This window comes from Mobula hypostoma, chromosome 1, assembly GCF_963921235.1.
Source record: "Mobula hypostoma chromosome 1, sMobHyp1.1, whole genome shotgun sequence".
NCBI classification, from domain to species: domain Eukaryota; kingdom Metazoa; phylum Chordata; class Chondrichthyes; order Myliobatiformes; family Myliobatidae; genus Mobula; species Mobula hypostoma.
Genome location: NC_086097.1, coordinates 1,064,300 through 1,081,176, shown reverse-complemented (window position 1 = coordinate 1,081,176; position 16,877 = coordinate 1,064,300). Strand labels below are relative to the sequence as shown.

At 47.5% G+C, this 16,877-nt stretch overlaps 1 protein-coding gene across 6 annotated transcripts in view; it reads left to right on the top strand.

The window, feature by feature from the left end:
• mlh3 (mutL homolog 3 (E. coli)) overlaps nucleotides 1–16,877 on the top strand; it is a 120,597-nt gene that overhangs the window by 28,292 nt on the left and 75,428 nt on the right. For 5 of the 6 annotated variants that reach the window (XM_063042913.1, XM_063042877.1, XM_063042921.1 and 2 more), the window contains exons 4-6: nucleotides 7,722–7,826; nucleotides 7,953–8,025; nucleotides 13,300–13,371. The exons of the other annotated variant lie outside the window; for it this stretch is intronic. In XM_063042913.1, the coding sequence (XP_062898983.1) occupies nucleotides 7,722–7,826; nucleotides 7,953–8,025; nucleotides 13,300–13,371 (250 nt within the window). The remainder of the gene's footprint in view (nucleotides 1–7,721; nucleotides 7,827–7,952; nucleotides 8,026–13,299; nucleotides 13,372–16,877) is intronic. 6 annotated transcript variants of the gene reach the window in all.

The window sequence follows — 16,877 nt, the reverse complement described above, 5'->3', positions numbered from 1 at the left end:
ATGGGTAGCAATCCTGAGATTGCAACCCTGGAGGTCCTGTCCTTCAACGTTGCACCTAACTCCCTAAACTCTCTTTGCAGGACTTCCTCCTTCTTCCTATCCACGTCATTGGTCCCTACATGGACCACAATATCTGGCTGCTCACCCTCCCTCCTGAGAATACTGAGAACTCGATCCGAGATATCATGGACCTTGGCACCAGGGAGGCAACAGATCATCCAGGATTCTCGATCTCTCCCACAGAACCTCTTATCTGTCCCCCTAACTATCGAAACCCCTATCACTACTGCTCTCCTCTTTTCCCTCCTTCCCTTCTGAGCTGAGGGTCCAGTGTCGGTGCCAGAGATGCAACCACTGCAACTTGTCCCTGGTAGGTCATCCCCACCAACAGTATCCAAAATGGTATACTTATTATTGATGGGAATAGCCAAAGGGGTGCTCTACTCATTCTGTCTATTCCCCTTCCCTCTCCTGACAGTCACCTAGCTACCTGTCTCCTGACTTTTAGGAGTGACTATCTCCCTGAAACTCCTGTCTATTTCTGCCTCTGCCTCAGGAATGATCTGAAGTTCATCCAGCTCCAGCTTCAGTTCCCTAACTCAGTTTGTCAGGAGCTGCAGCTGGATGCACTTTTTACAGGTGTAGTCATCAGGGATAATTGTGCTCACCCTGACTTCCCATATACTGCAAACCATTCCAATTTACTTTGGCCAACTCCTCTCTCATACCACTAATTTCCTTTACTCCACTGAAATACTGCTATGTCAGACTTTACGTTCTCCCTATCAAATTTCAAGTTGAACTCAATCATATTGTGATCACTGGTTCCTAAGGGTTCTTTTACCTTCAGCTCTCTAGTCGTCTCCGCTTCATTACAACACACCCAGTCCAGTATAGCTGATCTCCTAGTATGCTCAATGACAAACTGCTCTAAAAAGCCATCTCCTAGGCATTCAACAAACTCACTGTCTTGAGATCCATTATCAACCTGTTTTCCCAATCAACCTGCATGTTAAAATCTCCTATGACTATCATAACATTGCCCTTTTGACTCGTCTTTTCTGTTTCCCATTGTCATCTGTGGTCCCCATCCAAGCTACTTTTGGGAGGTGTGTATATATAACTGCCATCAGGATCCTTTTACCCTTGCAGTTCCTTAACTGAACCCACAAGAATTGAACATCTTCTCATCCTATGTCGTATCTTTCTACTGATACGATGCCATTCTTCACCAGCAGAACCACGTCACCGCCTCTGCCAACCTTCCTATCCTTCTGTTACACTGCATAACCTTGGACATTCAGCTCCCAACTACAACCATCCTTCAGCCATGATTCAGTGATGGCCACAGCATCATGCCTGACAATCTGTAATAGTGCAATAAGATCATCCACCTTATTTCTTGTACTCTGTGCATTGAGATATAACACTTTGAGTGTTGTATTTGCTATACTTTTTGATTCTGCATCTCCAATGCACTGATACTCATCCTGCTGACTGTAATTTTGTCCTACCATCTGCCTGCCCTTCCTGACAGTCTGACTGCATGCTATCTTTGCTTTTTACCATCCATCCTAATCCTGAGTCCCTCCACTCTGGTTCCCACCCCCCTGCTAAATTAATTTAAACCCTCCTCAACAGCCCTAGCAAACTTGCCTTTGAGAATATTGGTCCCCCTCGGGTTCAGGTGAAACCTGTCACTTTTCTACCAGTGATACCTCCCTTGGAAGAGATCCCACTGATCCAAGAACATGAAATCTTGTCCACTGCACCAGCTTCTCAGCCATGCATCTATCTGCCGAATTATCCTGTTTCTACCCTCACTGGCATGTGGCATGAAGCAATCGAGAAATTATTATCCATGAGGTTCTGCTTCTCAGCTTTCTGCCTAGCTCTGTAAATTCTAGCTTCAGGACCTCTTTGTTTTTCCTTCTTATGTCTTGGGTACAGATATGTACCAAGACATCTGGGTGCTGTCCCTCCCTCTCCAAAATGTCGTGGATGCAATCTGAGATGTTCCTGACCGTGGCTCCTGGGAGGCAACATACCATCCACGTGTCGCGTTCACATCCACAGAATCTCCTGTCTGCTGCTGGGGTGACAACTGAGTCCCTAATCACTACTGCTCCCCTCTGCTCCCTCTTTCCCTTTTGTACCATGGACCCGTGCTCAGTGCCAGTAACCTGGTCTCTTTAGTATTCTCTGAGAGGTCATCCCCCACAACGGTATCCGAAACGGTATACTTGTTATTGAGGTGAATAGCCACAGGGGTGCTCTGCACTAACTGTCTATCTCACATTTCTCCTGACGGTCATCCAGCTACTCACCTCCTGCAAATTAGGAGTGACTACTTCCCTGTAACTGTGATTGATTATCTCCTCAATCTCCCGTACAAGCCGAAGGTCATCCAGCTGTTGCTTCAGATCCCTAAACCGGTCTTCAAGGAGCTCCAGCTGGAAGCACTTCATGCAGATGTAGTTCCCTGGGAGACACTAGGAATCCCAACATCCAGCATGAAGAGCACAATGGTCATTTACTACACTCGGTACAGAAAGAGGAAGAAATTGAACCTTAACAGAAGCTTACCCAGAGCCAAAGAATGTCACTCCTACTCTCACCACTGGCCTACTCCCAACAATGGCCACTCCACTTGTCCCTTCTGTACTTTTATTTAATTTGCTGTGATTGGTTCCTGCTATTGTTTGGGCCGCCGAAATGAGCTGAATGCTCACGAAGCTCTCCTTTTAAACAAGTGTCACAGACCTGTGAGGAACGTTGTGGCTGTACTCTGCTCCCACCACTGATTGGACCACTGGAACTATAGGTCAGTCAAGAGGGCATCAAAGAAATTGTCATTAATAAACAAAGGGTATTGGACATTACTGGGATGGAATGGTTTTAAATTCCCAGGTGGTACAGCAGAGTGAAAAAGGTTATCTGAGAATACATTGAGACCTTGATCAAATGGATCCACTCTCGTTTGCCTACTATCACAACAGGTCAACAGCAGATGTGATTTCTCTGGCTCTTCCACTGCGATGGAGCATAAGAACTTGTATGTCAGGGTGTTGTTCATCGACTGCTGCTTGGCCTTCCACACAATCATAGAACATAGATCATAGAACACTACAGGACCTTATAACCTACTTGAAGATCCATCTAACCCTTCCCTCCTAAATGCCCCTCGATTTTTCTGTCATCTATGTGCCAAGCATCCTATCCAAACTCATCAAGGATCCAATTGCAAAGTGAAGTGTTGAGTCCCAGGTTTAAGAGTTTGGAGATGAGTTTGCTTGGAATTATGGTATTGAAGGCAAAACTGTAATCATAAACAGAAGTCCTGATGACTGTTCTTCTCCCTCCAAGATTCTGCCTGACCTGCTGAGTTCCTCTAGCATTTTATGTGTGTTGTTTGGTGTCATTACTGTTGAGGCGTGGCTTTATTGGTAAGAAATGATACTAAATCTTTAGAAAGAGGTGATATAGGATCGGAAGGGCTAGTTGGAATGTACCCTCGTGTTCTGAAGGAAGTAGCTGTGGAGATTGCGGAGGCATTAGCGATGATCTTTCAAAAGTTGACAGATTCTGGCACGGTTCCGGAGGAGTGGAAGATTGCAAATGTCACTCCGCTATTTAAGAAGGGGGCAAGGAAGCAAAAAGGAAATTATAGACCTGTTAGCTTGACATCTGAAGATGAGAAGTTGTTGGAGTCGATTGTCAAGGATGAGGATGAGGCATATGACAAGATAGGCAGAACTCAGCATGGATTCCTTAAAGGAAAATCCTGCCTGACAAACCTATTACAATTTTTTGAGGAAATTACAAGTAGGTTAGAGAAGAGAGATGCAGTGGATGTTGTATATTTGGATTTTCGGAAGGCCTCTGACAAGGTGCCACACATGAGACTACTTAACAAGGTAAGAGCCCATGGAATTACGGGAAAGTTACATACGTGGATAGAGCGTTGGCTGATTGGCAGGAAACAGAGAGTGGGAATAAAGGGATCCTATTCTGGTTGGCTGCCAGTTACCAGTGGTGTTCCACAGGGGTCCATGTTGGGGCCGCTTCTTTTAACATTGTACATCAACGATTTGGATTATGGAATAGATGGCTTTGTGGCTAAGTTTGTTGATGATATGAAGATAGGTGGAGGGGCCGGTAGTGCTGAGGAAACGGAGAGTCTGCAGAGAGACTTGGATAGATTGGAAGAACGGGCAAAGAAATGGCAAATGAAATACAATGTTGGAAAGTGTATGGTTATGCACTTTGGCAGAAGAAATAAACGGGCAGACTATTATTTAAATGGGGAAAGAATTCAAAGTTTTGAGATGCAACGGGACTTGGGAGTCCTCGTACAGGATTCCCTTAAGGTTAACCTCCAGGATGAGTCGGTGGTGAAGAAGGCGAATGCAATGTTGGCATTCATTTCTAGAGGAATAGAGTATAGGAGCATAGAAACATAGAAAATAGGTGCAGGAGTAGGCCATTCGGCCCTTCAAGCCTGCACCACCATTTATTATGATCATGGCTGATCATCCAACTCAGAACCCTGCACCAGCCTTCCCTCCATACCCCCTGATCCCCGTAGCCACAAGGGCCATATCTAACTCCCTCTTAAATATAGCCAATGAACTGGTCTCAACTGTTTCCTGTGGCAGAGAATTCCACAGATTCACCACTCTCTGTGTGAAGAAGTTTTTCCTAATCTCGGTCCTAAAAGGCTTCCCCTTTATCCTCAAACTGTGACCCCTCGTTCTGGACTTCCCCAACATCGGGAACAATCTTCCTGCATCTAGCCTGTCCAATCCCTTTAGGATTTTATACGTTTCAATCAGATCCCCCCTCAATCTTCTAAATTCCAACGAGTACAAGCCCAGTTCATCCAGTCTTTCTTCATATGAAAGTCCTGCCATCCCAGGAATCAATCTGGTGAACCTTCTTTGTACTCCCTCTATGGCAAGGATGTCTTTCCTCAGATTAGGGGACCAAAACTGCACACAATACTCCAGGTGTGGTCTCACCAAGGCCTTGTACAACTGCAGTAGTACCTCCCTGCTCCTGTACTCGAATCCTCTCGCTATAAATGCCAGCATACCATTCGCCTTTTTCACCGCCTGCTGTACCTGCATGCCCACTTTCAATGACTGGTGTATAATGACACCCAGGTCTCGTTGCACCTCTCCTTTTCCTAATCGGCCACCATTCAGATAATAATCTGTTTTCCTATTTTTCCCACCAAAGTAGATAATTTCACATTTATCCATATTAAATTGCATCTGCCATGAATTTGCCCACTCACCCAACCTATCCAAGTCACTCTGCATCCCCTTAGCATCCTCCTCACAGCTAACACTGCCACCCAGCTTCGTGTCATCCGCAAACTTGGAGATGCTGCATTTAATTCCCTCATCCAAGTCATTAATATATATTGTAAACTACTGGGGTCCCAGCACTGAGCCTTGTGGTACCCCACTAGTCACCGCCTGCCATTCTGAAAAGGTCCCGTTTATTCCCACTCTTTGCTTCCTGTCTGCTAACCAGTTCTCTATCCACATCAATACCTTACCCCCAATACCGTGTGCTTTAAGTTTGCACACTAATCTCCTGTGTGGGACCTTGTCAAAAGCCTTTTGAAAATCCAAATATACCACATCCACTGGTTCTCCCCTATCCACTCTACTAGTTACATCCTCAAAAAATTCTATGAGATTCGTCAGACATGATTTTCCTTTCACAAATCCATGCTGACTTTGTCCGATGATTTCACCGCTTTCCAAATGTGCTGTTATCACATCTTTGATAACTGACTCCAGCAGTTTCCCCACCACCGACGTTAGGCCAACCGGTCTATAATTCCCCGGTTTCTCTCTCCCTCCTTTTTTAAAAGGATGTGCAGGGATGTGATGTTGAGGCTCTGTAAGGCACTGGTGAGACCTCACTTGGAGTACTGTGGGCAGTTTTGGTCTCCTTATTTAAGAAAGCATGTGCTGATGTTGGAGAGGGTACAGAGAAGATTCACTAGAATGATTCCGGGAATGAGAGGGTTAACATATGAGGAACGTTTGTCCGCTCTTAGACTGTATTCCTTGGAGTTTAGAAGAATGAGGGGAGACCTCATAGAAACATTTCGAATGTTGAAAGGCATGGACAGAGTGGATGTGGCAAAGTTGTTTCCCATGATGGGGGAGTCTAGTACAAGAGGGCATGACTTAAGGATTGAAGGGCGCCCATTCAGAACAGAAATGCGAAGAAATTTTTTTAGTCAGAGGTTGGTGAATCTATGGAATTTGTTGCCACGGGCAGCAGTGGAGGCCAAGTCACTGGGTGTATTTAAGGCAGAGATTAATAGGTATCTGAGTAGCCAGGACATCAAAGGTTATGGTGAGAAGGCGGGAGAGTGGGACTAAATGGGAGAATGGATCAGCTCATGATAAAATGGCGGAGCAGACTCGATGGGCCGAATGGCCGACTTCTGCTCCTTTGTCTTGTGGTCTTATGGAGATGCTCCAGAGGTGTGCGTATGGCCAGGGAGTTGACATCAGCTTGGATCCTTGACTTCCTGACTTATGAACTACAGTATGCAGCAACATCTTGTCCATGATTATGCTCAACACTGGTGTCTCACAAGGCTGTGTCCTCAGACTCCTACACACTCAAGAATGTTCTTACACCATCCACAGGTTGGCAGATGACATCACCATTATGCCACTCTCTCTGCAAAGGAATACACTACCAATATATGTCATAACTCAATTGATGTACCCTGTTTAGATTTCTGAGATCTTAGAGAAATGTTTTCTACGATCATGTTCCTTTCATAAATCAAGTGATTTCAGTGACCCCCACCACCTCAAACGTGCTTTCTTCTTGCTGCTGCCATCAGGAAGAAGATACAGGAGCCACAGGACTCTCACCAACAGGTTCAGAAGCAGTTATTACCCCTCAACCATCAGGCTCTTGAACCGAAGGGGATAACTCACTTGCACCATCACTGAACTGTTCCTACAAACTATGGACTCACTTTCAAGGATTCTACATCTCACATTCTCCATATTTATTGCTTATTTATTTACTATTATTATTTCTTTCTTTTTATATTTGAACAATCTGTTTTTTTTTTCCACACTGGTTGAATGCCCAGTTTGGTGTGGTCTTTCATTGGTTCTATTATGGTTATTGGATTTATTGAGTATGCCCGCAAGAAAATGAACTTCCAGGTTGTATACGGTGGCATATATGTACTTTTACTTTTGAACTTTTTGTTTTGGAAAGACAGAATATGATATTTAACTGCCCAATTTCATTGTTAATACATTGTAGCTATTTTAAGGCTCCAAAATTCTAAGTAAATATATTAATTGGATTCACTTTATCTTCCAATCAAAAACTTCTATGAAAGCCAAACATCTTCTGAATAGGTCTTTTCCTGCATGTACATTGACACTTCCTGATTTACATAGATAGAACACACAGTATTGTACAGGCCATTCCACCCATGAAGATATTAGCTTAGCAATTTCTAATCTGTAAAAACTAGCGAAGCAATGAAAATGCTCATCAGTGTTTAATTGTAAACAAAATAATGTCTGACAAAGTCAGGTAAACTCTTTATGAAAGAAACAGTGAGTAATAATGGAAAATCAGTGTGTCTAGAGTTCTCAAAGGTTCATCTGGTTCCAGAGTGTGATATGTAAATCTTTTCACATGTGGTGGTATTCCAGGTTGCTGTTGATGTTAGCAGTGAGCAAGCTGACAATTTGGCAGTGAAGATTCACAATGTATTGTATCCCTACCGTTTTACAAAGGACATGATCAGTTCAATGCAGGTGAGAGCAGGGATAAGAGGTAATTTGGGTAAGTGCCATACATTTAATAAATCAGGGAACTGTGGAGACATTTCCTCAGATTATCCCTGAACCTTGCTATAGCTCTGTAATATCTGTGTTTTTTAGGTCCTTAGTCAGGTGGACAACAAGTTCATTGCATGCTTGATAAATACGAGACTTGACCAAGGGACAACTGCAGGTAGGCCTGGCTTGATAAGTGATACCATGAATCCAGTTGAAGGGTCTCAACCAAAAACATTGTCTGTTTATTCCTCTGTAGATGCATCAGGCTGAGTGGGGTGCATCCCCGGGGCATTGGGTGAGTGGGGTGCATCCCGGGGGCATTGCGGTGAGTGGGGTGTATCCCAGGGGCATTGGGGTGAGTGGGGTGCGCCCCGGGGCATTGGGGTGAGTGGGGTGCATCCCAGGGGCATTGGGGTGAGTGGGGTGCGCCCCGGGGGCATTGGGTGAGTGGGGTGCGCCCCGGGGGCATTGGGTGAGTGGGGTGCATCCCAGGGGCATTGGGGTGAATGAGGTGCATCCCAGGGGCATTGGGGTGAGTGGGGTGTGCCCCGGGGGCATTGGGTGAGTGGGGTGCATCCTGGGGGCATCGGGCTGAGTGGGGTGTGTCCCGGGGGCATTGGGGTGAGTGGGGTGCATCCCGGGGGCATTGGGGTGAGTGGGGTGCATCCCAGGGGCATTGGGGTGAGTGGGGTGCGCCCCAGGAGCATTGGGTGAGTGGGGTGCGCCCCGGGGGCATTGGGTGAGTGGGGTGCATCCCAGGGGGCATTGGGGTGAGTGGGGTGCATCCCAGGGGCATTGGGGTGAGTGGGGTGAATCCAAAAGGTGTTGGGGTGAGTGGGGTACATCCCGGGGGCATTGGGGTGAATGGGGTGCATCCCGGGAGCATTGGAGTGAATGGGGTGCACCCCGGGGGCATTGGGTGAGTGGGGTGCATCCCGGGGGCATTGGGTGAGTGGGGTGCATCCCAGGGGCATTGGGGTGAGTGGGGTGTGCCCCGGGGGCATTGGGGTGAGTGGGGTACACCCCGGGGGCATTGGGTGAGTGGGGTGCATCCCAGGGGCATTGGGGTGAGTGGGGTGTGCCCCTGGGGGCATTGGGTGAGTGGGGTGCATCCCGGGGGCATTGGGTGAGTGGGGTGCATCCCAGGGGCATTGGGGTGAGTGGGGTGTGCCCCGGGGGCATTGGGGTGAGTGGGGTACACCCCGGGGGCATTGGGTGAGTGGGGTGCATCCCAGGGGCATTGGGGTGAGTGGGGTGTGCCCCTGGGGGCATTGGGGTGAGTGGGGTGCATCCCAGGGGCATTGGGGTGAGTGGGGTGCGCCACAGGGGCATTGGGGTGAGTGGGGTGCATCCCAGGGGCATTGGGGTAAGTGAGGTGAATCCAAAAGGTGTTGGCGGTGAGTGGTGCCCAAGCTGCTTAGTGCATTTGTTGAAGTGTCTGACTTTTTTTTGTGAGTGAGATCTGGGGGCATTGGGGTGATTGTGGTTGATCCTGGGGGGTGTTTTTGGGGTGGGGGGAGTGGCATATATCCCAGTGCTGTTGGGAGTGAGTGGAACCCAGGCTGTTTAGCACATTTGTTGAAGTGTCTGACTGTTAGTTTTGTTGGAGTGGATCCTAGGGGTGTTGGGATGAGTGCGGTGGATCCCAGGAGTGAGCAGGATGGATCCTGGGGGTGCTGTGGTGGATCCCAGGGTTGTTGGGATGAATGTGGTGGATTCCAGGAGTGCTGGAGTGAGTGGGGTGGATATTGGGGTGGCTATTGGGGTGAATGTGGTGAATCCAAGGGATGTTGGGTGTGAGTGAGGTGAATACCAGGGTGTTTGGGTGAAGGGGTGGATCCCAGGCATGTTGTATTGAATTGGCTGGATCTCAGGGGAGATTGGGGCAGATACCAGTGGTTAGGGGTAGTGGGGTGGATCCCAGAGGTGTTGGGGAGAGTGGGGTAGATCCTCGTGTTAGGGGAGAGTGGGGTAGATCCCAGAGGTGTTAGGGGAGAGTGGGGTAGATCCTAGTGGTGTTAGGGGTGAGTGGGGTGGATCCCAGAGGTGTTAGGGGAGAGTTGGATAGATCCTAGAAGTGTTAGGGGTGAGTGGGGTGGATCTCAGGGGAAAATGGGGTAGATCCCGGAGGTGTTGAGGGTGAGTGGGGTGGATCCCAGAAGTGTTGGGGGTGATTGAGGTTGTTCCCCAGTTTGTTTGGGTGAATGGGGTTGTTCCCCAGTGTGTTTGGGTGAGTGGGGGTGGTGAATGGGTTTGTTCCCCGGTGTGTTTGGGTGTTTGGGTGAGTGGGGTTGTTCCCCGCTGTGTTTGGGTTAGTGGGGTTGTTCCCCTGTGTGTTTGGTTGTCTGGGGTTGTTCCCCGATGTGTTGGGGTATGTGGGTTTGTTCCCCAGTGAGTGGGGTTGTTCCCAGGTGTGTTTGGGCAAGAGGGATTGTTCTCCGGTTTGTTTCAGTTGTTGGTGTTGTTCCCCGGTGTGTTGGGGTGTGTGGGGTTGTTCCCCAGTGCGTTGGGGTGTGTGGTGTTGTTCCCCGGTGTGTTGAGGTGTGTGGGGTTGTTCCCCGGTGCGTTGGGGTGTGTGGGGTTGTTCCCCGGTATGTTGGGGGTGTGGGGATGTTCCCCAGTGTGTTTTGGTGATTGGGGTTGTTCCCTGGTGTGTTTGGGTGGGTGAGTGGGGTTGTTCCCCAGTGTGTTTGGGTGAGTGGGGTTGTTCCATAAGACCATCAGACAAAGGAGCAGAAGTCGGCCATTCGGCCCATCGAGTCTGCTCCGCCATTTTATCATGAGCTGATCCATTCTCCCATTTAGTCCCACTCCCCCGTCTTCTCACCATAACCTTTGATGTCCTGGCTACTCAGACACCCATCAATCTCTGCCTTAAATACACCCAATGACTTGGCCTCCACTGCTGCCCGTGGCAACAAATTCCATAGATTCACCACCCTCTGACTAAAAAAATTTCTTCGCATTTCTGTTCTGAATGGGCGCCCTTCAATCCTTAAGTCATGCCCTCTTGTACTAGACTCCCCCATCATGGGAAACAACTTTGCCATATCCACTCTGTCCATGCCTTTCAACATTCAAAATGTTTCTATGAGATCTCCCCTCATTCTTCTAAACTCCAAGGAATACAGTCCAAGAGCGGACAAACGTTCCTCATATGTTAACCCTCTCATTCCCGGAATCATTCTAGTGAATCTTGTCTGTACCCTCTCCAATGTCAGCACATGCTTTCTTAAATAAGGAGACCAAAACTGCCCACAATACTCCAAGTGAGGTCTCACCAGTGCCTTATAGAGCCTCAACATCACATCCCTGCTCCAATACTCTATTCCTCTAGAAATGAATGCCAACATTGCATTCGCCTTCTTCACTACCGACTAAACCTGGAGGTTAACCTTAAGTGTATCCTGTACGAGGACTCCCAAGTCCCGTTGCATCTCAGAACTTTGAATTCTTTCCCCATTTAAATAATAGTCTGCCCATTTATTTCTTCTGCCAAAGTGCATAACCATACACTTTGCAACATTGTATTTCATTTGCCACTTCTTTGCCCATTCTTCCAATCTATCCAAGTCTCTCTGCAGACTCTCTGTTTCCTCAGCACTACCGGCCCCTCCACCTATCTTCGTATCATCAGCAAACTAGCCACAAAGCCATTTATTCCATAATCCAAATCGTTGATGTACAATGTAAAAAGAAGCGGCCCCAACATGGACCCCTGTGGAACACCACTGGTAACCGGCAGCCAACCAGAATAGGATCCCTTTATTCCCATTCTTTTTCCTGCCAATCAGCCAACGCTTTATCCACGTATGTAACTTTCCCGTAATTCCATGGGCTCTTGTTAAGTAGCCTCATATGTGGCACCCGGTGTGTTTGGGTGGGTGATTGGGGTTGTTCCCCGATGTGTTTGGGTGGGTGATTGGGGTTGTTCCCTGGTATGTTTGTGTGGGTGATTGAGGTTGTTCCCCGATGTGTTTGTGTGGATGATTGGGGTTGTTCCCGGGTGTGTTTGTGTGGGTGATTGGGGTTGTTCCCCGATGTGTGGGGTTGTTCCCCGGTGTGTTTGGGTGGGTGATTGGGGTTGTTCCCCGATGTGTGGGGTTGTTCCCCGGTGTGTTTGGGTGGGTGATTGGGGTTGTTCCCCGACGTGTTTGGGTGGGTGATTGGGGTTGTTCCTTTGTTCCCCGATGTGTGGGGATGTTCCCTGGTATGTTTGGATGGGTGATTGGGGTTGTTCCCCAACGTGTTTGGGTGGGTGAGTGGGGTTGTTCCCCGGTGTACTTGGGTGGGTGATTGGGGTTGTTCCCCAGTGAGTTTGGGTGAGTGGGGTTGTTACCCGGTGAGTTTGGGTGAGTGGGGTTGTTCCCCGGTGTACATGGGTGGATGAATGGGGTTGTTCCCCAGCATATTTCGGTGAGTGGGTGGATCCTGGGAGGCTGGGATGAATGGGGTGGAGTGCAGGGGCTTTTGGCGTGAGTGCAGATGTTGGAGTGTGGGGTTGATCCCATTGGCACTGGGGTTGAGTCAGGTGATCCCAGAGATGTTTTGTTGAGTGTGGTAGATTCCAGGTGTGTTGGGGATGACTGGTGTATCCCAGGGATGTTGGTGTAAGTGGTTTGGAACCCAAGCATGTTGGAGTGAACGGGGCAGATCCCAGGGTTGTTAGCGTTAGTGGTTTGGATTCCTGGTGTGCTTAGGTGCTTGTGTTAAATGGGATTGATCTCAGGAGTGCTGGAATGAGTGGGGTGAGTCCCAGAAGTGTCGCATGGACATCAGGTTTTGGAGCGAATAGAGTGGATCGCGGGCGTTGGGGGTGAGTAGGGTGGATCCCAGGGTGTTGGGACGAGTGGTGTGGAATCTTGGGGTGTTGGTGGTAACAGGGTGGATCCCAGACGTGTTCGGGGTGAGTGGGGTGGATCCAAGGGGTATTGGTGGTGTAGTGTGGATCCCAGCAATGTTGGAGTGAGTGGGGTGGATTCTAGAGGTTTTGGGATGAGTGGGGTCAATCCCAGTGGGGTGTAGCCCAGGGACGTTGGGGTGAATGGCCTGGATCCCAGACATGTTAGAGTGAGCAGGGTGGATCCTGGACGTGTTGGGGTGGATCTCGGGTGTTGGGATGTGGGATGAATCCCAGGAGTGTTGGAATGAGTGGAATGGATCCCAGGGGTGTTTGGGTGAGTGGGGTAGACCCTGGAGGTGTTGGGGTAAGTGAGGTGAATTCCAGGAGTATTGGGTGGATCTGAGTTGAGGTGACTAGCATGGGGCAAGTGGTGTCGAACCCTGGGGTGTTGGGGTGAGTGTGATGGATCCAGTGGTATGAGGATGAGTGTGATGGATTTGGGGTTATGGGTGTGAGTGGGGTGGACTCTAGGGGTATGGGGGTGAGTGGAGCCCAGGTTCTGAAGTACATTTGTTGATGTGTCTGACTGTTGGTTTTGTTGTGTAGGAAATAACCTGCTGGTGCTGGTGGATCAGCATGCTGCACACGAGAGAGTACGTCTAGAGCAGCTCATTTCAGGTAAGGAGGCAGTCCGCACGAAACAGAAACTGTGAGTGAAGTTGTGGAGGGATTCTGGTGTTCTTTCTTTAGTTCGGAATGGCTACAGGGACAAGCTAGGGAACAATGGGACAGCAAGCCTGGCATCGTTAGTGGATGGGATTCTGAAGAACAGAGTTCATTTTGATTTGGACAGACAGTGATTGATTCAGGATAGTCAGCATAGTTGATCATGGGAGATCATGTTTCACAAATTAGTTGGAACTTTTTTGAAGTGGTGACCAGAAAAATTGATAAGGAGGTTGAAGTGCATTGTCAATCTGTACTTCTGCAAAGCCTTTGACAAGGTAGGCTCATCCAGAGGGTTAAATCACATCACATCTGTGGAGATAGCCAATTGGATACAAAATTAAGTTGACAGAAGACAGATAGTTGTGATCAGGGTTGCTTTTCAGATTGGGAACTTGTGACTCGTGATACAGGGTGCTGCGTCTTCTAGTATTCCACATCAGTATTAATGATTTGCACAAGAATATTGGAGCGACATTGAAGAAGGTTGTGTAAGGTTACAACGGGATCTAGGTCAGCTGGAGAAGTGTGGAAGGGATTGGTAGATGGAGATAGCTGATTAGATTGTGAAGGCATTTTTATCAGAATCCGGTTTATTATCACCGGCATGTGACGTGAAATTTGTTAACTTAGCAGCAGTTAAGTTAACAAAATCTAGCAATACATAATCTAGCAGAGACAGAAAAAAAAAATAATAATAAATAAAATAAAACATAATAATAAAAAGTAAATTACACATATTGAATAGATTATTAAAAAACGTGCAAAAGTAATCTTTCAAGAAACAGAATCAGAATCAGGTTTATTATCACTGACGTGTCGTGAAATTTGTTAACTTAGCAACAGCAGTTCAATGCAATACATAATATAGAAGAAAAAAAATAAGTAAATCAATTACAGTATACGTACATTGAATAGATTAAAAATTGTGCAAACAAGCAGAAATAATATATATTAAAAAAGTGAGGTAGTGTTCAAGAGTTCAATGTCCATTTAGGAATCGGATGGCAGAAGGAAAGAAGCTGTTCCTGGATTGCTGAGTGTGTGCCTTCAGGCTTCTGTACCTCCTACCTGATGGTTACAGTGAGAAAAGGGCAGCCCTGGGTGCTGAAGGTCCTTGTTAATGGATGCTGCCTTTCTGAGACTAGTAGGCTAGTACCCAAGATAGATCCGACTAAATTTCTGCAACTTCTTTCATCCTGTGCAGCAGCCCCCACCCACACCAGACAGTGATGCAGCCTCTCTACAGTACATCTATAGACGTTGTTGAGTCTTTTTGTTGACATACCAAATCTCTTCAGACTCCTAGTGAAGTATAGTCACTGTCTTGCTTTCTTTATAGCTGCATGGTTAAGTTGGGACCAGGTTAGATCCTCAGAGAACTTGACACCCAGGAACTTGAAACTGCTCACTCTCTCCGCTTCTGATCCCTCTGTGAGGATTGGTGTGTGTTCCTTGGTCTTGCCCTTCCTCAAGTCCACAATCAGCTCTTTCGTCTAACTGACATTGAGTGCCAGGTTGTTGCTGTGGCACCACTCCACTAGTTGGCATATCTCACTCCTGTACACCCTCTTGTCACCACCTGAGATCCTACCAATGATGGTTGTATCATCAGCAAATTTATCAATGGTATTTGAGCCTAGCCACACAGTCACGTGTATATAGACAGTCCGTCTGTCTGTCTCTCTCTCTCTCTGGCTATCCATCCCATAGGATGATGATGATTCCTTTCAATCAGTTAGTGGGGTGGGATACTCCACTCCTCAGAAAGGAACAGCATGTGCATGAATGGATTTTAGGTGAGTAGGGGGGTTGCACAGGTCCAGACCCACCCTCTCGACATCCCCTCCCGGATCCAGCGGCATGGTGGGGTCTGTCGCAGTGAATAGCCAGACCAAGCTTCGATGCAAGGGATGCCCTTTCTGTGCTTCACAGCACGTGTTTGCTAGATGGCCGTTGACCCTACGAGAGGGTTCATCTGCCCTTTGACAGGACTTGTTTTTCGTCCTGCAGGGTGTCTAGCCACCCTCCTCACCAGGCAAGCCTGGTAGGGGAGCTGGTTTAGTCACCGACAACCCGACCATGCAACAGGTAGTACTGGGTTACATGGTACCAGTAGCACTCAGACGAGTGACCTGACCAGGAGAGTAGAGCAGTGGGCTAAGCACACACCCCTGAGGTCAACCAGTGTTGATCGTCAACGAGGAGGATATGTTATCACCAATCCGCACAGACTGTGGTCTTCCGGTTTGAGGAAGTAACTTGCAGGATAGACAAAGGAAAGTCGGTAGATGTGATTTTCAGAAGGCCTTTGCCACACATGAGGCTGCTAGACAAGAAGAGCCCATTGCATTACAGGAAAGATACTAGCATGGATAGAGGATTGGCTGATTGGCAGAAGTCAGAGAATAGAGTCAGAGAAGAATATGGCACAGAAACGGGTCTTTCAGCCCATCTGGTCCATGCCAAACCATTTGAACTGCCTACACCCATCGACCTGCACTGTGGCCCTCCATATCTCTTCCATTCATGTACCTATCCAGACTTCTCTTAAATGTTGAAATCGAGCTCGTGTGCACCACTTGCACTGGCACCTCATTTCACACTCTCACCACCCTCTGAGTGAAGAAGTTCCCCTCAAGTTCCCTTTAAACTTTTCACCTTTCACCCTTAATCCCCTCGATATTCTACTTTCCAAGGAATAAATTCTTAACCTGTTCAATCTTTCTTATAACCATATAAACCATATAACAATTACAGCACAGAAACAGGCCATCTTAGCCCTTCTAGTCCATGCCGAACTAGTACTCTCACCTAGTCCCACTGACCTTCAATCAGCCCGTAACCCTCCATTCCTTTCCTGTCCATATATCTATCCAATTTAACTTTAAACAACAACATCGAACCTGCCTCAACCACTTCTGCTGGAAGCTCATCCCATACAGCTACCACACTCTGAGTAAAGAAGTTCTCCCTAATGTTACCCCTAAACTTTTGCCCTTTAACTCTCAACTCATGTCCTCTTGTTTGAATCTCCCCCCCCAATGGAAAAAGCCTATCCATATCAACTCTATCTATTCCCCTCATAATTTTAAATACCTCGATCAAGTCCCCTCTCAACCTTCTACGCTCCAAAGAATAAAGACTTAACTTGTTCAACCTTTCTCTGTAACTTAGGAGATGAAACCCAGGCAACGTTTTAGTAAATCTCCTCTGTACTTTCTCAATTTTATTGACATCATTCCTATAATTCGGTGACCAGAACTGTACACAATACTCCAAATTTGGCCTCACCAATGCCTTATACAATTTCAACGTTACATCCCAACTGCTATACTCAATGCTCTGATTAATAAAGGCCAGCATACCAAAACCTTTCTTCACCACCCTATCCACATGAGATTCCACTTTCAGGGAACTATGCACCATTATTCCTAGATCCCTCTGTTCTACTGCAT